Consider the following 20,351-nt stretch of genomic DNA (forward strand, 5'->3'; position numbering starts at 1 on the left):
TGTTCGCTCCGGGGTGAGGGTGGCGAGATGGAGAAGGTTGGGAAGGTTTCTGCTGTGGTGGATGTGAGTCGGAGAGTTCGAAGAGGAAGACGGTTCGGTGCGAAACTTACCTCCCAAGTTGTTGTCCTCGATCGAGCTGTTGGGTCTGGAACGGGCCATCTCTGCTATGATATGCGGTTCGATGGCTTTGATGGGGCTCAGGTATTGCTTCCGGGTTGTGAAGTAAGATTGTATGTTTGGTATATTTCCCTTGTGGACGGTATACTAAGAGTGTAGTTGAACATGGCAATTGTGACATCCTCGACAGTACCTTATATATTCTACCGCAACACTACTAATGAGATACGGAGAGGGAGGCCTCATTGGCGTGCGTGATGCCCAGACGTGGTATGGAGAACATGAGAGCACTGCCACCAAAAGCCGCGACATTCCGGCGCTTTCTTCACGAAAACATTCTCAGATATGTTAGTTATGCAAACCTTTCTCGCTCACATGATGCATGCCGAGCGGAGGGCAAACAGCGGATGTCTTCATGCCAAGCCCCGCACCTCTTGGGACAAGACTGCTGCGCCTCCAGCTTTCGCCATCATCATCGCTATCGCTGTCGTTTTCGCATTGATGGAACTATCGAACAAGGGTATCAACAAACGCACGTAAGTAGGACAACTATCTCAAACATGTTTGGAATGCCGCAACACCGCCCCACCGTCAGCGCGTCAACAGCAATCCCGTCCCCGCTCCGCGTAATGCTGCTCTACGTCGAACCCCTCTTCGCCCTCAGCGGCGTGGCAACCGTCCTGCTCAACCCAGACAAATACACATCCACTCTCACCCGTGGTAACGTAATACATACAGACCCGCGTCTCGCTTTCCTTTGGACAACCGTGGTGGGTGGGTGGCTGCACTTCGCCTTCACGGAAGCCGTCGTGTTGCGACTTGTAGATGACCTTGGAGTGTGGAGATTGCTGTGTATTGGCATGCTCTTGTCGGACTTGGCATATACGCATTCTTGCGCGCAGGCGCTGGGCGGCTGGGCTGAGTGGGTAGATGTCACACGGTGGACGTCGGAGGACTGGGTGGTTACGGTGACTACTTGGCCGTTTATAGTGGTAAGGATGGCGATTGTGTTTGGGATTGGTGTTCGAGTGCCGAAGGGAGGAATGGTGGCGGTGACTTAGTGGTTGCTAATATCTTCGTGCTCGTTATCGTACTCCGGTTGGTCGGAAAGGCTATTGGTGTGATGGGGTATAGGGCGCGAATGCTCATATGTCGAGATGGGAGATGCTCAGCGTAAAAAAGGTGGTCCGGTCATCGCCAATGCCTGCCGCCAGAAGTCGGCTCACGGGGCGCCGACGATCTTGCTAGCAGCCGAAGAGACGCTAGACGACGCCTCGCTCGCCATCGAAGACGGACTCTCGGCTGCCTTGCCCGCCGAGGAAACCGCGGAACTCAACGCCGCCGTGCCTCCAGACACCACACTCGAGGCACCCTCCGCCACAACCGAAGAAGCCGACTCCATCCCCTCACCGCCCGCCGAGGCAGCGCTCGAGGCAAGCGAAGAAGGCGTCTCCATCGCCTCCTTCATCGCCTTCTGCGGGTCGTCCGCGATAGAAGTCGCACTCTTGCTAGCCTCATCTTTACTCCTCCTCCCCGCTGCTAGTATACTCGCTGCTTTCGGTCCCAGCGTCTCCGAGAAGGTATGATCGGCTACTTTGTTCGATAGCATGGAGGAGATGCTGGAGATGGTGTGGGTTTCGGTTCCGAGAATGGTTTCTGAGGCTTTGGATGCCGCGTCCGTCAAGGTATCGACAAGGGTTGATGGGGTGCCGATGATCGACTCTGAGGCCTTCGACGCAGCGTCCGTAAGCGTGTCAGTAAGGCTCGACTCAGTCCTAACAACAGCCTCCGAAGCCCTCGAAGCCGCATCCGTAAATGTATCCGTGAAGCTGGACTCACTCCCAACAACAGCCTCCGAAGCCTTCGCCGCCGCCTGAGCAACACTATCCGTCACCGCCGACCCCTCCCCCACAACCGAGCTCGACAAACTCTTCACCGACGCACTGACTCCGCTCAGCGGTGCCTGCTCGCCGGCGGGGCCACCAACACTCGCATACGCCTCGCCGGCCAGACTACTCGCCGACTCCATAATCTTACTCGTCACACTCTCCACCGTGCCAGTAGTCCCGTACACGGCCTCGGACGCGCCGTCTGCCGCACTCTTCGCTGATTCCTTGGCCTTGTTCGTCAGACTCTCCACCGTGCCAGTAGATCCATACACGGCCTCGGATGCGCCATCCGCCAGACTGCTCGCACTCTCCTTAGCTTTGTTCATCAAATTCTCCACCGTGCCTGTAGAAGAGCTGTAGACCGCCTCACTCGCGCCATCCGCCAGACTGCTCGCACTCTCCTTAGCTTTGTTCGTCAAACTCTCCACCGTGCCTGTAGAAGAGCTGTAGACCGCCTCACTCGCGCCATCCGCCAGACTGCTCGCACTCTCCTTAGCTTTGTTCGTCAAACTCTCCACCGTACCCGTAGATCCATACACCGCCTCCGACGCACTCGAGGACAAGCTGCTCGCTTGACCCGCGGCGGCCGAAGTGACACTCTCGAAACTCCCCTCCTCCGGCCGCTTACTCCCCAAGACAGCTTCCGAGGCGTCGGAGGCGGTATCGACCACCTTCTTCCTCGCCCTCTCCGCCGCCGGCGGCATCTGCTTACTACTGAAATTATCCTCTCCATCACCAGCCTCGATCTTCCACCCCCCGACCTCCTTCAACCGGCCCAACTCCCGCGCACACTCCTCCGCAACACTCATCCCCTTCCCCTCCACCTCATCCACCGCCTCCTTCAACCCCTTAAGCTCCGTACTAGCATCAACGACGTTCTCCACATCATCCCTCCAAAGCTTCGTAGACTTCTTCAACTCGTTATACGCACTCCACTCTTTATGCGGCAGACCCGCGTCAGCGTACTTGCGTCCGATTTCCGCGAGGCGGATCTCGCGGATGGAGTCGATGGTTTCGAGGGTAGATTGCAGGGCTTTGGTGACTAGGTCGTCGGTTTCCGCGTTGGTTTGGGCCTTCCAGTCGCGGATGGCTTGGGCGGCAGACTTGACGTTTTGGCCCGCGTTGCGGATAGCGGTTTTGAGACTGTCTTTCGCCTCGTCGATGTGGACTTGCTCCGCGTCTTCGGGAAGGGAGGCTACGATTGACAAGATGCGCGCTTTGACGCTGTTTAGCGTGCCGGAGACGGTGTCTTCGAGTTGAGTTAGGAGTGCGTGGCCGGTCGTGTTGGCTTGGGTGGCGGTCTGGTGGGAAGCGATTTCCGCGAGGTGGGTGCGGAGGTGCTCGGCGCCTTCTTCGACAGCTTTGGAGCAGGCGCGTTCCCAGGCTTGCAGGTCCTCGTGGAAGTGCTCGGTTGGAGTTAGGCTGCTGGCGGCGGATGAGGCGGATGAGGTGGCGTCTTTGACTGCAGAGACGGGGGCTTCGGTGACGACGCTGGCGAAGGAGGAGAGGGTGTCCGTGAGCGCGATGGCGGTGGTGGAGGCTTGGGCAAGACTGGAGGAGGACTCCATACTCTTCACTTCGGCTTGCAGGCGCTTCTCGTCTCTGTATCTGCCCAGCCGCTCACGGATGCGCAAGAGTTGCGGCTCGATGTTTTCGCCATAGAGGACCTGCATGCGCGGCCAGATTTGTTTCGCTCCGAACGCCCACGCCGCCGTACCCGCATATCGTGCTTGTGGGAGGAGAGTCTTGACGGCGAAAGCCTGGCCCTGGGTGAGAAGCTTCTGCGCGTAGGGTGCCGTGTTACGGTACACCGGTTCCACCTCCAGCTCCCAGATGTCTGTGGCAGACGTTCTGACTGAGTCGTAGTAGGGTTGAACCACATCCTGCACCCTCTTCACGTGCGGGCTGAGATATATGTCATACTGCTTGCCGGCCTGCTGTCTCGCGACCTCGAGCTGCGGCTTGATCGTCTTCTGCCATTGCACGACCGCCTGTTTCTGCGCCCGAGTCACGATCGGTGCGCCATGCTGCCTGTACGCCTTCACACCTGGATCAACGACACGCGTGTTGACTTGGTCGATGTAGGGTTGCACCTTCTGTAGTTGTGGCGCCACGTAGTCGTCGTAGTACGGTTTCGCGTAGGGAGTCACGTGGTCACGCGTCTGCAGGTATGGCTTGCACAACGCGGGCGTGCCTTCTTTGATGTCCTTCTGCTCGCTGGGACATCTGAACAGGACGGTGATGAGGGCATACCACACGAAGACCTTCAATGCTTTATCGAAGGTCCAGCCCAGCCATGTCGGCTTACCCCTGCTTCGTCTTCTCCTCCTGGAAGAACTGCTGGATGTGGGCTGACGGGTGTTGCTGGTCTGACCGTCCATTGTCAGGTCGGCGGCGTCCGCGAGCTGTGTAATCGGCTCGCCAGGCTGATCAGTGTCGTATGTCTCGTCGATGACGGCCATCGCGAGGAAGGCGCGGGTGGATTTGTTGTGATAGATAGGCGTCGCTTAGGCTCTTGCTAGTGCCAACGTTCTCCTCGAGCTTAATGCGGGTGACGTCGGTAGAAGTCTGGATTGGAAGTGTTCGCACTTTCTTCCAAACGAAGCGATAATGTTTGCACGGCCAAGTCGGACAAGGTGTCGCTCCCGCCGAATACTTTATGATTGCGAGAAGTTCGCATCGATCCTTCTGCGCGCAAAGATCCCGTCCGTCAAACTTGGTTCGGGAGCTCTTGCTGTCAGCGTGACGCCACAGGCAGCTCGCGTGCTCCGGCCGTTAGGTGTGGCTTGACCGACAAGGACCAGGGTCGCTTGGTGTCGCTTGACCTTTCCGTGCACTCGTCTCACGGGCAGTGACTGCCACATCCCACCATCTCCTGAAGGAAGGCGCCTGCGGGGTACAAGCAACGCATACACGCCCCGTATCTCCTGCATCATCCGTCTGCATCCGGTAGCATCAAAACAACAGGACTCGATGAGTACTTAACCCACCAAACGCAGCCTCCGTGGCCATAGCGAGCAGGTGAGCACTTCGACAAACCCAACACCACCCACTGCCAAACATGGCGGACGTCAACCATGCGGAACCGGGACCGGAACCGGAACTCTCCCACCCCATCACACAACCCATCCCCACCCCCCACCGCCGCAACACCGCCGCCTCCTCCACCTCCGGCGCCGACACCTGCCGCATCTGCCGCTCCGAAGCCACGCCCACCGAACCCCTCTTCCACCCCTGCAAATGCTCCGGCAGCATCAAACACGTGCACCAGGAATGCCTGATGGAGTGGCTCTCCCACTCGCACAAGAAGCACTGCGAGCTCTGCCACACGCCCTTTCGCTTCACCAAACTCTACGATGCCCATATGCCGGAGACATTACCGTGGTTTGTGTTCCTGCGGCAGGCGGGCGTGCATGGGGTGCGGATGTTGTTGGGGCTGGCGAGGGGGGTGTTGGTGGGGTGTGTGTGGTTGGGGGTCCTGCCGTGGTTGATTCGGTGGTCGTGGCGGTGGATGTTCTGGGTGGCGGATGCGGGGTGGGCGAGGGAGGTGTGGCTGAGTAGGAGGAGGAGGGAGGGTGCGGGGTGGGAGGAGAGTATGGCGCGGGTCAACGAAACGGACTACAACCTTTTCGGGCTCAGCGAAACATTCAGCAAATTTCTCAACATTACGATCAACGCGCAAGTGGACGAAGCCGGGCCGGCAGTCTACAACTGGCTAAAAGATAACCTCATCACGGCCATCACCTCCCACAACCCCCAACCCGCCGCCCCTACCTCCGCCTCCGCGAACCCCGAAGCCGCAAGCTCACTCCTAAGCAACGTCACCTACCTCTCCAACCTCACCTCCTCCCCCGCCCTCAACCGCCTAATCCTAGACATCATGGAAGGCCAGCTCATCACCTGCGTCGTCATCACCGGCTTCATCCTCGTCTTCCTAATCCGCGAATGGGTCGTGCAGCAACAACCGCTCGTCGCGTTGGAAGGGCTGGGCCAGGTACAGCAACAGTTGCGAGAAGCTGCGGAGCGGGTGGAAGCGGAGAATGAGCGGTTAAGGCGTCAGCAAGAGTTGCTAGAGCAGGCGAGGCGGAGACTAATGGAGTTGAAAGAGGAGACCGACGCTTTCAACACAGGCAATACCGACCACGAAGGCGAGGGCGGCAGCGAAGAGTTCATCGGCTGGGAAGGATTGGAGGGCTTAATCGAGGAAGCCACGGCGTATCTGCGTCAATCTTCTAGCGGCCAGGATGATAGTAATGCGTGGGAGTCGGCTTTCCGCGCCGCGGCGGAAGCGACGATGCATCAGATCCGCGTGGCCGGTCGTAGGGGCGTGGATGCGACGGAGTTGGCGGATCACATTACGGGGCAACTTGCTACTTTTCCGCCGGAGCAGAGGGGGAGGTGGGAGGATTTGCTTGTGGAGGAGGTGGGGAGGTTGGGGGAACGGACGAGGGGTCAGACTGAGACTGAGATGGAGGAGGAGATGGTGACGGAGATGGAGGAGGAGAGGGTTGGGGTGGTTTCCGAGCAAAACGGGAGCGTGAAAGAGTCCGATGAGAGTGTAGGATTGCCGAAAAGGCCTAGAATGCCTGAGCGGGACTTCTCGAGCCGCGCGACGCATATCCAGAGGTTGTTGGAGGAGGCGGAGGGGATATTCAGCCCGAATTCGACCTCGAACTCGCGCGAGGGCGGGAGGGTTGCCATCAACGAGCGACAGGATGGAGTCATCGCGGGCCCGAGCCAGGATCAGCTGCTCCAACTCCAGCTTCCCCATCACGGTTCCTTTCCCCCTTCCAACAGTGACAACATCAATGACGCAGTTTCATCCCCACCGAACACTCAGAAGTCTGCGGTCGAGGACGAGGACGACTACGAACTCCCCATCACCAACGCCGGACCCGATGCTAAGATCAATATCCGCCGTAGTGGGAAGGGGAAGGCGAGGCTGGCTGTGCCGGAGCCGGAAATAGCGCCGAGGGAGCGGGAGGATCAAGAGAAGAGGAGGATGGAGGATGAGGCCATGAGGAGGTTGGAGGAGGAGATCAAGGTGGAAGATGCGGTTGCGGCGGTGGAGGAGAAGAGGAAGACGGAGAGGGAGACGCTTGAGGTCGCTGAGGCGGGGGCGGGTAATCCGTTTCATCCGGACGGTCCGGAACCAGAAAGAAGGGGAGAGGGTCAAATGGCTGATGGGCGAGAGGCGGCGATTGTTGCTGAGCCTGAAGGTGGCGCTGATGGAGAGTGGGTAGACATACCGGAGACGGATCCTGACAACAATGCAGCTGGGGAGGCTGAGGAGGTGGATGCTGAAGAAGAAGACGATGCACAAGAGCCACGACCACCTCCACCCCAGCCCACCCCCTTTCAACGTCTCGCCGACTGGTTCTGGGCCGACATTCAACCACAAAACGCACCGGACAATGCACCTCCGCCTCCACCCAACGAAGAGCGCGCTGTGGAAGCCGACGGGGAAGCGGCAGCGTTCCTCCCGGGCGCTCTCCCTCCGCCCGCCGGTGCCGCCGCCCTTCCCGCAGCAGCCCTCGACGCCCCCGACCCCGAAGTCCTCGCCGCAGCCCAACAAGCCGGCGCCCTCGACCCAGACGGCGGCGCAATCGACCCCGAACTCGAAGACCTAGAAGGCATCTTCGAGCTCGTCGGCCTACAAGGCCCGCTCCTCGGCCTCCTTCAAACCAGCACCTTCGCCAGCGTCCTCGTCACGGGAACCGTCTTCGGCGCGGTCGGGTTGCCGTATATGTGGGGTAAACTTGTCCTCAGTTTCCTTGCGAACCCTTGGACGATTCTCGTGAAAGCGCCGTTCAGACTTGTCAGCTGGGTCGCGGATTTCGCCGTCGATATGGCACTACTTGTGGGTGGGTGGACGGTGGTGGGGAGTCTGTTCACGGTGAACTGTGTTTTTGAGGTTGTGGGGTTGGTGTTGGAATTTGCGGCCGGGTGGGAGACGGGATTGGGGCAGGGGAGTAAGTATGGAGTTTGGTTGGCGCAGGTGGCGATGCAGACGGCGGGGAAGGCGGGGGTGAGGTTGGAGGAGCTGCTGTTTGGGGCCGATACGGCGGTGGAAAGTGTGGGGAAGGAGGTCGGGGTTAACTGGGCTTTTCTTGCCGCCAGCGTGCATGCGCATGCTTCGCTGAGGGAGATACAGGGGGATGTGAGGGCCGTGGTGGATTGGACGGGTCGTGGTATCACGGTGATGGTGGAGATGATCTCGTCCGGGTCGGCGAGTGGCGTGTGGCAGCAGGCGAAAGATCTCCCGGCGCAGGTGTTCCACGCTCTCGTCGCCGTGGGACGGTATTGGGAGCCTTTACTGCGGTCCCTTGGCTTGCTCAGCCCCGGCGTCGCAGGATCATCGAGTGCTACGTCCCTCGATGCGGACCTGGTCTACTGGTCCACCACCGACCGCACCCTCACCGTCGCCATCGGCTACCTCTCCCTCGCCCTCCTCGCGGCCCTTTACGTCGCCCTCGACACCCCCCTCGCACGCACAGAAGCGGGACGCAAGACCGAGAAAGCCGTGCGCGATACTCTACGTCAAGCTGGAGGGGTGCTGAAGGTGATCCTCATCATCAGCATCGAGATGCTCGTCTTTCCCTTCTACTGTGGCGTGCTGCTCGACGTGGCCTTCCTGCCCTTATTCAAAAACGCTACGGTCGCGGGACGCTGGCAGTTCGCGAGGGAGCGACCGTGGATGTTCTGTTTCGTGCATTGGTTCATGGGGACGTGCTATATGTTCCACTTCGCGTTGTTCGTGGGCATGTGTCGCAAGATTTTGCGGAAAGGGGTGCTATGGTTCATTCGGGATCCGGACGACCCGACGTTCCATCCTGTTCGCGATGTGCTGGAACGCAACGTCACGACGCAGCTTCGCAAGATCGCATTCAGCGCGTTGGTGTACGGGGCGCTGGTTATCCTCTGTTTGGGCGGCGTGATCTGGAGTATCGGGAGATTGGTGAAGGGGATCTTTCCGATCCATTGGGTCAGTACCGAGCCGGTGCTGGAGTTTCCAATGGATTTGTTGCTGTACAATGCCGTCACGCCGGTGGTGTTGAGGGTGCTGCAGCCGAGTGAGGCGGTCAGCGCGATGTATGCTTGGTGGTTGCGGCGGTGCGCGAGAGTTTTGCGCTTATCGCATTTTCTCTTCGATGATCGGCGGAAGGATGAAGAGGGACACTTTGTGCGGAAGAGTTGGAAGAGCTTTCTGCTGCGGGAGAAGGGAGAGGTGGATGAGAGTCCTGCAGTAGGTGGGCCGAAGGGGAGGAAGATGGCGGTCGACCTATTCGGACAGCAAGAGCATAGCATGCAAGCGCGGGAGGCGACAGTTCGGTTTTGTAGGGATGGGAAGTACGTGCTCACGCCTTGCAACGACCAGTACCGCCCACCGAAGCCCGGCGAAGCGTTTCTGCACTCGTCCGACCAGGACGGCGACGTCTACATTGCGGATGCGGAGGGCAAGCGCAACGATCACTTCGCCAAGGTCTACGTGCCGCCGTTCTTTCGGCTGAGGATTACAGTCTTTATGGTCGGACTGTGGATGTTCTCTGTCGCGCTGGGGCTTTGCGGGACTTTGGTGCCGCTGGTGGTGGGGAGGAAGATGATGGGACAAGTCATGCAAGGCGCAAGGATCAATGACATCTATGCATACTCCGCTGGGGCGTACGTGCTTGGCGGACTGATGTATGGGGTGCTCAGAGGCAGGAGAGTTGTGAGTTGGGTGACAAGGAAGGCCAAAACGCAGCCGGCGATGCGAGTCGACTCCAAAGCTGCGCTGGAGAAGGCGAGAAGCTGGACTGTGCGGGCGCTGAAGTGCGCGTACGTGTATGGCTTCATCGCGCTGATCCTGCCAATGATCTTCGCATTGGTGTTGCAGTTTTACTTCATCCTGCCGCTGCACACTTACACGCACTCCGTCCTCTCTACAACGGCCTCTAATTCTTCTGGCAAGATCACGAACGCAACAGCCACCGCCATGAGCTCGTCAACGTTCATACCACCACCATCGCCGCTACACCCGCCGACTCTAGCACACCACACCATCCACCTTCTCCAAGACTATTGCTTGGGCCTCCTCTACGTCCGCCTCGGAATCCGCTTCATCGTACATACTCCCGCATCACGCCCAGCCGAAGCCATACGCCGCATTACTGCCGATGGCACGTTCAACCCTAACATCGCCCTCGCAACGCGCTTCCTCGTCCTACCAATCACGATCCTCTCAGCGAACGCGCTGCTGGTCCCGCCTCTGCTCGTCCGGATCAGCATCTCGACCAAGCAGATCTTCCTTTCCCACACACTGGCTTGGCTAGCCGAGCCGGAGACGCAAGCCAAGTTGTACCGGTACAGTTACCCGATGTTCGCGGCGCTGCTCGTGCTGTTACTCTGCGGCAGTCAGATGCTGAAGGGCGTGGGGAGGTGGCGGGCGAGGGTCCGCGATGAGGTGTACCTGGTTGGGGAGCGGTTGCATAATTTTGGAGAGAAGAAACCGCCGGCTGGGAGTCGAAGTGTGGTGAGGAGAGAGAGATGAGCAGTGATACGGAAGCCACGACGATAGAGCAGAGATGTTCGTGTTGATAGAGGTGGATTGAATATCGTTTAGCGAGGCGTCTGGGACGGCATTGTACGGATGCATGGCAGGCCTAGCAAATGCTCAACCTTTTCTTTATGGGTGTACAGCAGCATAACGCGTCCTTCGAGTGTACGATGTACTATGGTGCCAGTATAGCGATTCAGCTATTCTCAACCTCTATCAAGTTTGAGTTCATAAGCGTATCTGCGAATGCATCTCGATGGTCCCGTGAGATGGTTCTCATGGTCTTCGAATCCTTTCTTGCGCTTCTTCGCGTGAGCTCAAGCTGTAACAACAACCGATGCTCTCGCTCTCGACGCTTTCATTTGTGTTAGCAGTACCAAACCTGCAATCAACTCTCACACCTAGTGTAAAGGAGTGCTCTTTTTATTGGCTCGTCAGTCTACTCAGTAACGAGGGTGTGGCACGCTTTGGCGGTATCGTTGCCGTTTCAAGTGCGGCTATAATCGCCAGCAGCGAATGTGAGTGCACCGTGCCCTAAAAGGAAGGATGTCTACTAAACCAGTGGTGAGCAGAAGGATGGACAGGGTTTGAACCTTTGACGAACGGAGTTGGGAATGAGCCGATAATCCGGACCATCGCAGCTACGGTATGAGGTAAATGTTTTTGTATATAGAACGTCGCTGTCCGTCAAAAAGTTGATAGGTACAGCCGCTGTCTTTCCACTTCTTTGCACACCAACCAGAACCCCCTCTGAACCCTGACTGTAATGGGCTCGCAGGCGGCCACAGAGTACGATTATCACCTTGACCATGAGTACGCCTCAAGAAAGTGTTTCAATCAATGAAGCCTCGCCTGACATGACAGTGCCCCCGAGTATCAGTGGCTGAACTTCCAGCACGAAGCCATACGACAGATTATGCATGGCACGTTAATCCACAGTCGGATACAAAGCCCCAGAAAGATCCTGGATATCGGTTGTGGCACGGGTGCCGTATCCGTACATCTGGCCGAACGCTTTCCCAACGCAGAAGTCGTTGGTATTGACATTTCGCCTGTGCCAGATGTGCATGCAAGGCCATCTAACCTCTCCTACCGCCAAGGCAACATACTGGACCTAGTCCGAGACGGCGCCTTAAAAGCCTGGTGAATGGAATTTCATTTTCAGTAGGTTGTTGTTGGCTGGCATGCACGATTGGCCGCGCTACGTCGGAACAATGTATCGACTACTGAGTCCCGGAGAATGGGCAGAGCTGCAGGACGTCAGCGTATGCGTCTTCGATGCCCAGGAGAACGATATTTCAGCCGACTGGAAATACATGATCGCCACCATGCAGTCAATTGGAAAGCTCGGCATGGATGGGAGAATCGGCATCCATCTGCCAGAATACGTGCGTGACTGCGGCTTTATCGAAATCCAGATCAAGCATTTCCCTTGGGTTCTTGTGCACTGGCCAGGACATCCTGAGACGGATATGATGGCGCACTTGATGGAGGGGAGTACCTTGAAAGCGGCGGAGACCCTAATAGGAGGGGTGTGCGCTCGAACCGGAAATTATCCGCCGGAGGAGATCGAGGCGATCAAAGAAGATTTGCGAATACACCGGCAGGCATTGAATGCCGGTGGGCACCAAAGATTCACCGTCTGCTGTGGAAAGAAGGCTGCGTAAAGTCAGACAAGAATAGTACAGTGAGACTGCGTTAAAGGTCAATGATACGAACTTCTGTGTTCTATAGGATCCTTGTCACATTCCAGCATATGCTGCTGTGCTTCGCGTGATGTAGACTTCGCCAACAAGTACTGCAGACGCAACGATGGTTGCCACTGCGATGATCGGGCAATTTACCCGCATGAACTCCCAGCCCATCACGTGGATGTTTTTGCGGGCGAGAATGCTCCGCCATAGAAGTCCGGCTAGCGACGCACTGAACGCTGTGCTGAAGGCACCGTAGTTCACGCCTACAACCGTTAGTGACATTTGGATGAGATAGACGCGGGACTGTGGGCTCTGATCCCGCACCTATCGCCATGCTGTAGATTGTGGCCCAAAACGTTCGCTGAGAGATCGGGTCGCCGGAAGTATTGGCATGTATCTCGACCCAGGCTTGGACGACACGGCTGATCAGGATCGTTGTTCCGATGTTGGTCCCTGCGAAGTTGCAAAGAAGGATAGAGACAAACATCATGCCACCTGTTCACGCGACAAAATGCACTGTCAGCGAACACCACCGGAAGACGATAGGGTTATTATAGAACGTACCAACTGCACCGACCGGCCCTGTCCTGCTCACCCAGTGGTCCCACCCGTAAGCAAAGACGCCAACCCAGCCCTTCGTGACTAGGGACTGGCACAGGATGAACATGCAGAGCGCGAAGGGAATGAGCGGCAAGGGGAGCGATGCCAGCACTGCTGTTGCAGTCGGAAAAGTTTCCCTGCACCACTTCCAAGCACCTGCCACAAGTGAGACAAGAGTAGTGGGCACTGTGTAGTGAGACGCGGTTGCAGTTGGCTTTGCTGGTGGTGGAGGCACGTCGCAATGCAAGCCTAGGGTGTCTGTCGTACGCTTGCGAAGAAGCTTCTGCGGAACGGACACAGCAGATGTCTTTGGCTGACCGTCGACCGCATCAGACGTATCACTGTCTCTAGGCTCGAAAGACTGCTGCGGGTCGATAGTGCTTTGTCGCTGTCTTTGTCCAGTGTCAATCTCCCTCAACGCCACAGTGTCCCGCTCTCCAGGTGGTGCAGAGACTTTAGAGCCAGCCCTGGCGATGTCTCGCGTTTGCTTCCTATGCAGCCACCCAAATGTAAGATCCCAGCATAGCATAATGCAAGCAGCAGGCAAGGTGATCCAATACACTGGATGTTGGTGTCGGATTGGAGTGCTAGCGTTCAAGACTAAGATCGTAATGAGAGTGGCAGCCATAATAACCGAGCCGAATATGGCTCCCGACTTGTCCAGGTAAGGGTTCATGATCTCTTCGAGCATGGCCATATCCTCATTATCATCAGCCTGGCCACGAGCGTTCGGAATGTTCGGGTTCACGGGTATTTTCCGCCTCGCTTCTTCTGGCAGGACATGCAGCTCGATACTTGGCGGAACAAGCGCATCGTCCCGGAACAAGACGTAGAGCAGGAACGGTGCAAGTACCATGGTCGATGCCTTGAACATGAGGTCAGGTCGACGGAATGTCGGCACGAAGTGGAGTACACACGTACTATGACTGGAACGATCACATTGGCCTGATGCCGTTAGCAGCGTCCTAGCTCTTAACAGTGTTAAACGGAAGGGGCAGTGAGTGGCGATTGCTAAAACAGAAGTTTTTCAAGGGTACAGCCAGGCCACGCTGCACTTACCGTGTACTCAATGAACTTGATCTCGAACGCAGCAGCGAGCTTGCTCAGTCAGTATATCTTGATGCGACCATGGACGGGCTATGTCTGTTCAGCACATACCACAAGGTTTGTTGGATTCGAGGACACAAGGATCGCTGAACCGACATTCGAAACAGCGAACTGAGTGTAGATCCAAGCTTTGGGATCTTTAATGTTGCGTGAAATTCGTGTCATGTAAGCCAGGAACGGTGTGCCAGATAGTATGATAGGATCGTTGCCAATGCAGGTGGACAGCGCGAAAAAGAAGGCGTAGAGGTATAGGAAGAGACGTCGGCCATGACCGCCACCCTTCTGCAGCACTTTGAACGCGATGTAGCGAATCAAACCGGACGCATCGACTATCGACATTCGTAAAACAGTCAGAAAGCTTCATTTCGTGGTAACCATGACACAAACCACTAATTGCGATGTATGCTAGCGTGATGAAGAAGGCCAATACCTCCAGTGGCATGATATTGTTCGCGCCTATGGTGCCATCGTGGACCTCAACACGGCCAATAGACTTAGTGGCAAGCAAGAGAAGGACGGCCAATAACGGCCCGGTGATGAAGTTGACAGGGAGCCTGTACCAGAGCAAGAGCGCTCCAGGACCACGTCGCACTGTCGCGGACCCTTCGCGAATAACTTTGGATGGCTGCTTCGATTGCTGGATTCCACAAGTCACAGGTCCAGATTGTGGATCTCGTGGTGGAAGGACGCGCAACACCACTAAGAGACTTCGTGCGGCATCGACCAAAAAGCGCGGGAATGGAAACGGCACTGTGAATGGGACGAGTACGACGATGTCTACGCGCAGAAGTGTCAATAACATCAGGCTGCCGATTTGAGCTGTTGACACTCACTGGCAAAGACGAAGAGGATTAGTGTGAAGATAGAATGCCAGTCTCGGATCTGGGCGGTATTCAGGTCGTTCTGCATCGCGTCAAGAGTATACTCGGGAAAACCTCAGCGAACATGATGTTGTGCGGAAATGAGACAGACATGGCAGACTTTGTGGTTGACGAAGCCGCAGATGGGACAACGTGGTGGAGCTCGAGTGCTGGCGGTGACGTGGGCTGAGACTTTGGAAGCTGAAGCCGGCCAAATCTCGGCAACACAGCAATATAGCCACAATCCTTCTTGACTCGCACAAGGCAAACGCGTGCAAACCACCCGGAGAGATGGCTCCCAGGCACTTAATGAGCGTTAAATGATTCTGTGCGAAAACACGACGCCAGGGTCCTGAAGTCGGCGACTGCTCGTATCAAGACTTCCTCAAGTAATGCCCTACCGATGCATATGCTGCTTTCCCCAACACCAAATGTGGTTCCCGTAATCCACTAGCTTCGTGGTGGAACATCGAAGACGCCGCGCTATGCAGAGTTCAAAACCTTTGGTAGGGTGTACGTTGGACCGTCCGCTCATTCGTCATCGCTCTCCTCATCATCATCGTCAAGTGCCTCCATTGCCTCTTTGATGAAAGGCGCCGCCTGCGGCATGTCAGCAGGATTTCTAGTCAACGTTGTCGGGGATAACTTACCTTAACGTCCAGATTCAGCGCTGTGGTCAGTGCCCTCAACGCCTCGCTCTTGTCACCGAGACCCTTGTAGCACTTCCCAAGCAGGAACCAAACATTCGCCTCATCCGGCGCCTGATCTCGGAGCAACTCCAACTCAACCAAAGCTTCAGAGAAATACCGCATGTGCATTAGCACCCTCGCCTTCTTAAACCGCGCCAGCGCCGAGCTCGGCGCAATCTCCAGCGCTCTCGTATAGTTAGCAAGCGCAGCTTTGCGGCTATGAAGACGTTCGAGCACCACGCCAATGCAGACGAGCAAGGTGGGATTGGATGGATTGATGGAGGCCGCGATGCGGTAATGTCGCTCCGCTTCCTCGAGCTTGCCCATGCGTTCGTACGATTTTCCGAGCCCGTACCAACCGCCGTAACAGCGCCGGTCCACTGCAACACTTTTTCGGAAGGACGAGAGGGCGGCGTCAAACTCTTCATTGGCGACGTATTCGTGGCCTATTAGCGTCCAGGCGTAGGCGAAGGACTCGTCGAGCTGGGTTGCGCGCTTGAAGGCTGCGATGGCTTGATCGTGTTCACGGGCGAGGGAGAAGGCGTTGCCGACTGCGCACCATGTTTGCGGCGCGTGGAAATTTTGGTCGCGAAGAAGGTGGCAGAGGTGGGCAAGGCTGCTGTCTCCCTTCAGGTGCCAGAGGACAGTGGAGTACACCTCCATGTCTTCGATGCGGGAAGGTTGCAGCTTGAGCAGGCGAGCAAAACAATCTTCAGCGCTCTTATAGTCTGCTTGCTCATAGTACGCTTTGCCAAGCTGGGCGAGCACCCACGGCGTATCTCGTTGGGCGCTGGGCAGCGATTTGAAGAGCTGGATGGCTTGCGGAAGCTCGAAGACCGCATTGGCGTGGCAGCCCACAGCCAGCTGGCGCATGTTGTCAAGCAGGGCAACCATGGCTTGCTGCTCGATCTGCGCATCGGAGCCAGCCGGGACAGTGGGCTGCTGTGGCTTCGGCACTACCGCTGCAGTCACCCCAGGCGCAGCCGGCGCGTTCTTCTCGCTGTTACGACTGGGCGCACGTCTTTCTTTCTCTTTGTTTGCCGGGTCTGGTGGCAGCATCTTGCGGTTGCCGCTAACCACGCGGCCAACGGTCGAGGTCGTCCGCCCTTTGACACCTGTTGCGGCTTTAGGTGCACGTGCTTCGCGGTCGTCCCTTCCTGCTGTAGGCGCACCTTCCACACCTGACCGAGCTGCCCTACTGCTGACACCTTGGCCAAACAGCCGATTACTCCTTCGCGGTTGTGCCGATAGATCCACCACGGAGGTCGATTGTGGCACTTGACCTGATATTGTCCGCTTGTGCCCGCCTATGCTGGGCTTTCTTGGGTCTTCGACCACGGTGGTCTCCGAGCTTGAATATGCGTGACTCCGCAAGGCGGTCGGTCTCGGTCGCGCAGAGGCCTCCGATATTTGGGCGGGCCTTGCTCTCCTCATCGGCGCTTGCGGTGGCCCAGCAGTCTGACTACCATCATCGAGCGGGACGCCACCCATAGCGACGTCCTCTGACGAAATCTCACTTCCATGCGCAGTCGGCGTGTCCCAGTCCATGAGTGGCTGCCGTAACCGAGTATTCGCATGAGGTATAGCAAAACGTCCTGCTTCGTTCACAACGTGGCTAGTGTTGAAAAGGTCCGCGGAGGGCGTCAGGACTTGCTGATTAAAGTTCACCTGAGGTGCCAATGGCTGCTGCGCTGCTAGAGGCTCATCTGTATAGATCTCGGTCGCGGAAGAGTGTCCAGTCACGGCCGCTGCTGCGACCATGTCTGCTGGCGTCCTGAACATGTTTGCCAGGTTCAAGTCCGCCCCAATCTTGCAAAGACCTTCAAAAGCCTCCCAAGTGAACGGACTCGACTTGTGTGCTTCGATGAAGCAATCGCCAGCCTTGCGAAGATCGCCATGAGCCTGCCAAAGCTTCGCCATAACCGTGTAGACTGCCGGCGCATCAGGCAGATGCCGGCGCGTGGTCTCTGAGTGCTTCTTCCAGTTGACCTTGCCATGCCATAGACTCTTCGCTTTCTCCAGCGCAGCACAGCCTTCTGGATACCGTCCAATGTCCAAGCAGGCATTCGCGAAGACGAACGCACATCCCAAGTGCCTCCCATTGGCGCCATACCTTTGGCTAAAGTCGTAAGCCGCTTTAAACCGTCGTAACCGTAGGTAGGAGAGGGCCAGCAGATGCGAGCTATCAGGGTTTTTGGGTTCGAGCGCATGAAGTCGACCAGCCAGGAAGTTTGCGGTGTCCAGCATCTCGTTGTCAAGGTGGTAGTATATGAGCTGATGAAGCTGTGACGCCGCAGTTGTGCTTGTCGGCGACATGGTTGGAGGCATTGTGGTGGCGCCAGCACACTGATGGTCTGGGTCGTGGAGAGTTAAGCGTGGTTACTCGGAGCGACGCAAGGTCTAGATGTGGTCGTTGATGCTCCCATAGACTCCGAAGTCTTATGGTGAGCAACCGAGGAACAAGAGACAAGTCACGCGGTAGACTGCTCGTCTGCGAGGGAACTATGCGACGATGAATAGCCCATCACAATTACCACTCGTCTGTCGAGCGACACGCCCTTGACCGAGCACGCTTATCGCTGTCAACGAGCGGTTGCTAGTGAGGGAGTTATGTTGTTTGGTGAGGCAGCTGTTGCTGATATGCACGTGCCACTGACGATCTCTAAGCGCCACACGCTTCACATTTTGACGGACACTTGAGACCTTCAGCCAACTGTAAGAACAATGAACCCTTCGACTCGCGCATCTATTTCGAGGCTCATCTCGAGATCCAGAAGGGAGAGATTGTTGAGTCAATCATCATGGCACAGGTATGTTCGTGTTCACAGCGTCTCAGAGTTGCCGAGCTGATGGTACACAGAAAGCAGCGAAGACGCAGGCAACGCGCAATAGCGCCACCTTGAACCGTACTCATCTGATCTCATTAGGCGTATACATCTTCTTCCTGCTCGTTCGCACATCTTTATTCAAGCGGAAATTGTTACCTTTCATTGTCATCACTCTACCTGCGATGGGCATCGAAATCTGGTTCGAACGGATTGGCCGCCCTAGCTACACCGAAGGATCCAGCGGCAAAGAACTCCGCAAAGCTGGCGAAGACCTAGAGGCCAAAGGCTTAACCGAGTGGATGTGGGACATCATCTACTGGACATGGGGCTGCACAGTCTTCGCCACGCTGCTGGGCGACTGGGCTTGGTGGTTCTACCTTGTCGTGCCTGCGTACGCGGTGTATCTGGCCTTCACCACTTACTCAGGTATGCGAGAAGGGTTCAGCGGGCTCAATGCCGGTGCTGGTGGGCAGGGTACTTCGACTGCGACACCGTCGCAGAGCAAGCGGCAAGCGAAGATCGAGAAGAGAGGTGGACAGCGGGTCCAGTACCGCTAAGCTGGATTCACAGTCGGCAACAGCTCGCGAGTCGGTACTTCCGAGTCGGTACGATGGCTGTCTGCCATTCGCGCCAATGTCACTGGTTGGCACCGACCATGCCACCATGTACGCGAGCCCTTTGCGGAACCCAGCCTTCCGTTTCCGCTTCGACATGCTTGGCCGCTAGTGTCCAGAGAGCTTTTAGGCCGTCACTCCATCCAACATCACTCCTTCCGGTTCATCCTTTCCTGCGATGATTTGGTCCGAATGCCGTGATGGCAATTCGGTAACCATTCCCCTGATCCCCGCAGCCTGCGCTTGGGTCAAGGTGATGTTGAAGTACTTCTCAAGGCTCTCAACGCGGTCCTCTTCGGTATACAGCATGGCAAGGACCTCCAGCTTGTTTTTCGTTTGTCGAAGGACACGATCTCCACGAAGAATAAGCTCTCCGACGACTGACTCTCCGCGCGCGTCCAGCAGGTATTTCATCACGATCACCCGATATGTGAAGAAGCTGGTGCGGTGGGTGCTGGCGTGGAAATGCATCACCTCGAAGTCCTGCGGTAAGAAGCACACGAAGTCTTCGAAGCAGTAGAGAGCCGTCCAGTGACCATCAGCGAAGACTTGCCGCTCTAGGATCCATAACTTGTTGCCTTGGTATTCATTCTCGGCGATGGCATCGCGGCGAAGACGCATCCGTTCTTGTGTCGACTCTATCACAGTCTCCTCATTCTCTACGAGGGGTATGGGCTGGGTCGGACCACCGGAGCCGAACTACATGGGGAGAAAGACGTCAGCCACGGCCTTCCGCATGGCCGTCGCGCATTACGACGGCAGCTCCATCCACGGACTTACCCCAACGTCCACCAGGAATGTTTCACCACGGATGGTCACTAGGTTCACCATGTGACTCCAGCCAGCGAACCTGTGTTCTCCGTTCGACTCTCCGTTCGATTCGTACAGTGTATTCAAGCGAGCGCCGACGCTCATGCTGTCACCCATGTCAGCGGAACTCACGCTCCGTGCTCAAATGGAGGCAGCTTACACTTCGAAGCCGAAGCTGCGCAGCACCGTACCGAGGAAGACATTGTTCTCGAGTGGATAGCCTCCTCTACCGGTATTCTGTCTCACGATCTTCTCGAACAACGCGTCGGGGTGAATGGAGATCTGATGGTGCGGCGAGTAATGCAGCTCCAAGTTCTCGAACGGAATGTAGGCGAGCGAGTGGGTCATCAGAGCGGACAGAAAGCCATGGCCGTCGTGGTGTCTGACCACTTCTTTGCTGAACTCGCCTGGCTCGTAGCGGAAGCGTGAAGGGAAGTCGATGCGGTCCCAGACTCGATGCAGCTGCCACGGTGTATATGTTGGTCTTGTGGAGGGCGGGTCTGCGCGATCAGTCGACGACATCTACTCGGTGGTCTTCGGATTGTGCTCAGATTGGGGGTACAACAAAGGCTCTGTCGATCGAAGCCGATCGAGGTTCACTGATAGT

At 56.9% G+C, this 20,351-nt stretch overlaps 8 protein-coding genes across 8 annotated transcripts; 4 read left to right on the plus strand and 4 right to left on the minus strand.

The window, feature by feature from the left end:
- Positions 1-686: 686 nt before the first annotated feature.
- BAUCODRAFT_75051 (uncharacterized protein) lies at positions 687-1,178 on the plus strand (the record flags this gene model as incomplete). The annotated part of the gene is made up of 1 exon (XM_007680616.1): positions 687-1,178. One exon carries the CDS (start codon positions 687-689, stop codon positions 1,176-1,178), a length of 492 nt encoding a protein of 163 aa, XP_007678806.1.
- A 1,290-nt stretch (positions 1,179-2,468) lies between these two features.
- Positions 2,469-4,387, minus strand: BAUCODRAFT_112294 (uncharacterized protein; the record flags this gene model as incomplete). Its single annotated transcript, XM_007680686.1, has 2 exons — positions 2,469-3,497; positions 3,570-4,387. Coding segments are annotated over 2 exons (1,845 nt in total), but the record flags the coding sequence as incomplete, so codon positions are not given.
- Positions 4,388-4,916: 529 nt separating this feature from the next.
- BAUCODRAFT_36255 (uncharacterized protein) lies at positions 4,917-10,726 on the plus strand. The gene has a single exon (XM_007680399.1). It carries the CDS (start codon positions 5,068-5,070, stop codon positions 10,534-10,536), a length of 5,469 nt encoding a protein of 1,822 aa, XP_007678589.1. The 5' UTR covers positions 4,917-5,067; the 3' UTR covers positions 10,537-10,726.
- A 687-nt stretch (positions 10,727-11,413) lies between these two features.
- On the plus strand, positions 11,414-11,984 carry BAUCODRAFT_44490 (uncharacterized protein; the record flags this gene model as incomplete). The annotated part of the gene is made up of 2 exons (XM_007680527.1): positions 11,414-11,659; positions 11,682-11,984. Coding segments are annotated over 2 exons (549 nt in total), but the record flags the coding sequence as incomplete, so codon positions are not given.
- Positions 11,985-12,284: 300 nt separating this feature from the next.
- BAUCODRAFT_124558 (uncharacterized protein) lies at positions 12,285-14,852 on the minus strand (the record flags this gene model as incomplete). The annotated part of the gene is made up of 8 exons (XM_007680687.1): positions 12,285-12,499; positions 12,561-12,731; positions 12,801-13,701; positions 13,758-13,781; positions 13,896-13,934; positions 13,995-14,272; positions 14,331-14,720; positions 14,777-14,852. The coding sequence occupies 8 exons, from the start codon at positions 14,850-14,852 to the stop codon at positions 12,285-12,287; spliced, it is 2,094 nt and encodes a 697-aa protein (XP_007678877.1).
- Positions 14,853-15,352: 500 nt separating this feature from the next.
- BAUCODRAFT_59879 (uncharacterized protein) lies at positions 15,353-17,781 on the minus strand (the record flags this gene model as incomplete). The annotated part of the gene is made up of 4 exons (XM_007680559.1): positions 15,353-15,403; positions 15,454-16,893; positions 16,975-17,145; positions 17,236-17,781. Coding segments are annotated over 4 exons (2,208 nt in total), but the record flags the coding sequence as incomplete, so codon positions are not given.
- Positions 17,782-18,293: 512 nt separating this feature from the next.
- BAUCODRAFT_150055 (uncharacterized protein) lies at positions 18,294-18,877 on the plus strand (the record flags this gene model as incomplete). The annotated part of the gene is made up of 2 exons (XM_007680688.1): positions 18,294-18,302; positions 18,353-18,877. The coding sequence occupies 2 exons, from the start codon at positions 18,294-18,296 to the stop codon at positions 18,875-18,877; spliced, it is 534 nt and encodes a 177-aa protein (XP_007678878.1).
- Positions 18,878-19,060: 183 nt separating this feature from the next.
- On the minus strand, positions 19,061-20,266 carry BAUCODRAFT_74506 (uncharacterized protein; the record flags this gene model as incomplete). Its single annotated transcript, XM_007680569.1, has 3 exons — positions 19,061-19,633; positions 19,715-19,850; positions 19,905-20,266. 3 exons carry the CDS (start codon positions 20,264-20,266, stop codon positions 19,061-19,063), a joined length of 1,071 nt encoding a protein of 356 aa, XP_007678759.1.
- Positions 20,267-20,351: the final 85 nt, after the last annotated feature.

This window comes from Baudoinia panamericana (assembly GCF_000338955.1).
Source record: "Baudoinia panamericana UAMH 10762 unplaced genomic scaffold BAUCOscaffold_10, whole genome shotgun sequence".
NCBI classification, from domain to species: Eukaryota; Fungi; Ascomycota; class Dothideomycetes; order Mycosphaerellales; family Teratosphaeriaceae; genus Baudoinia; species Baudoinia panamericana.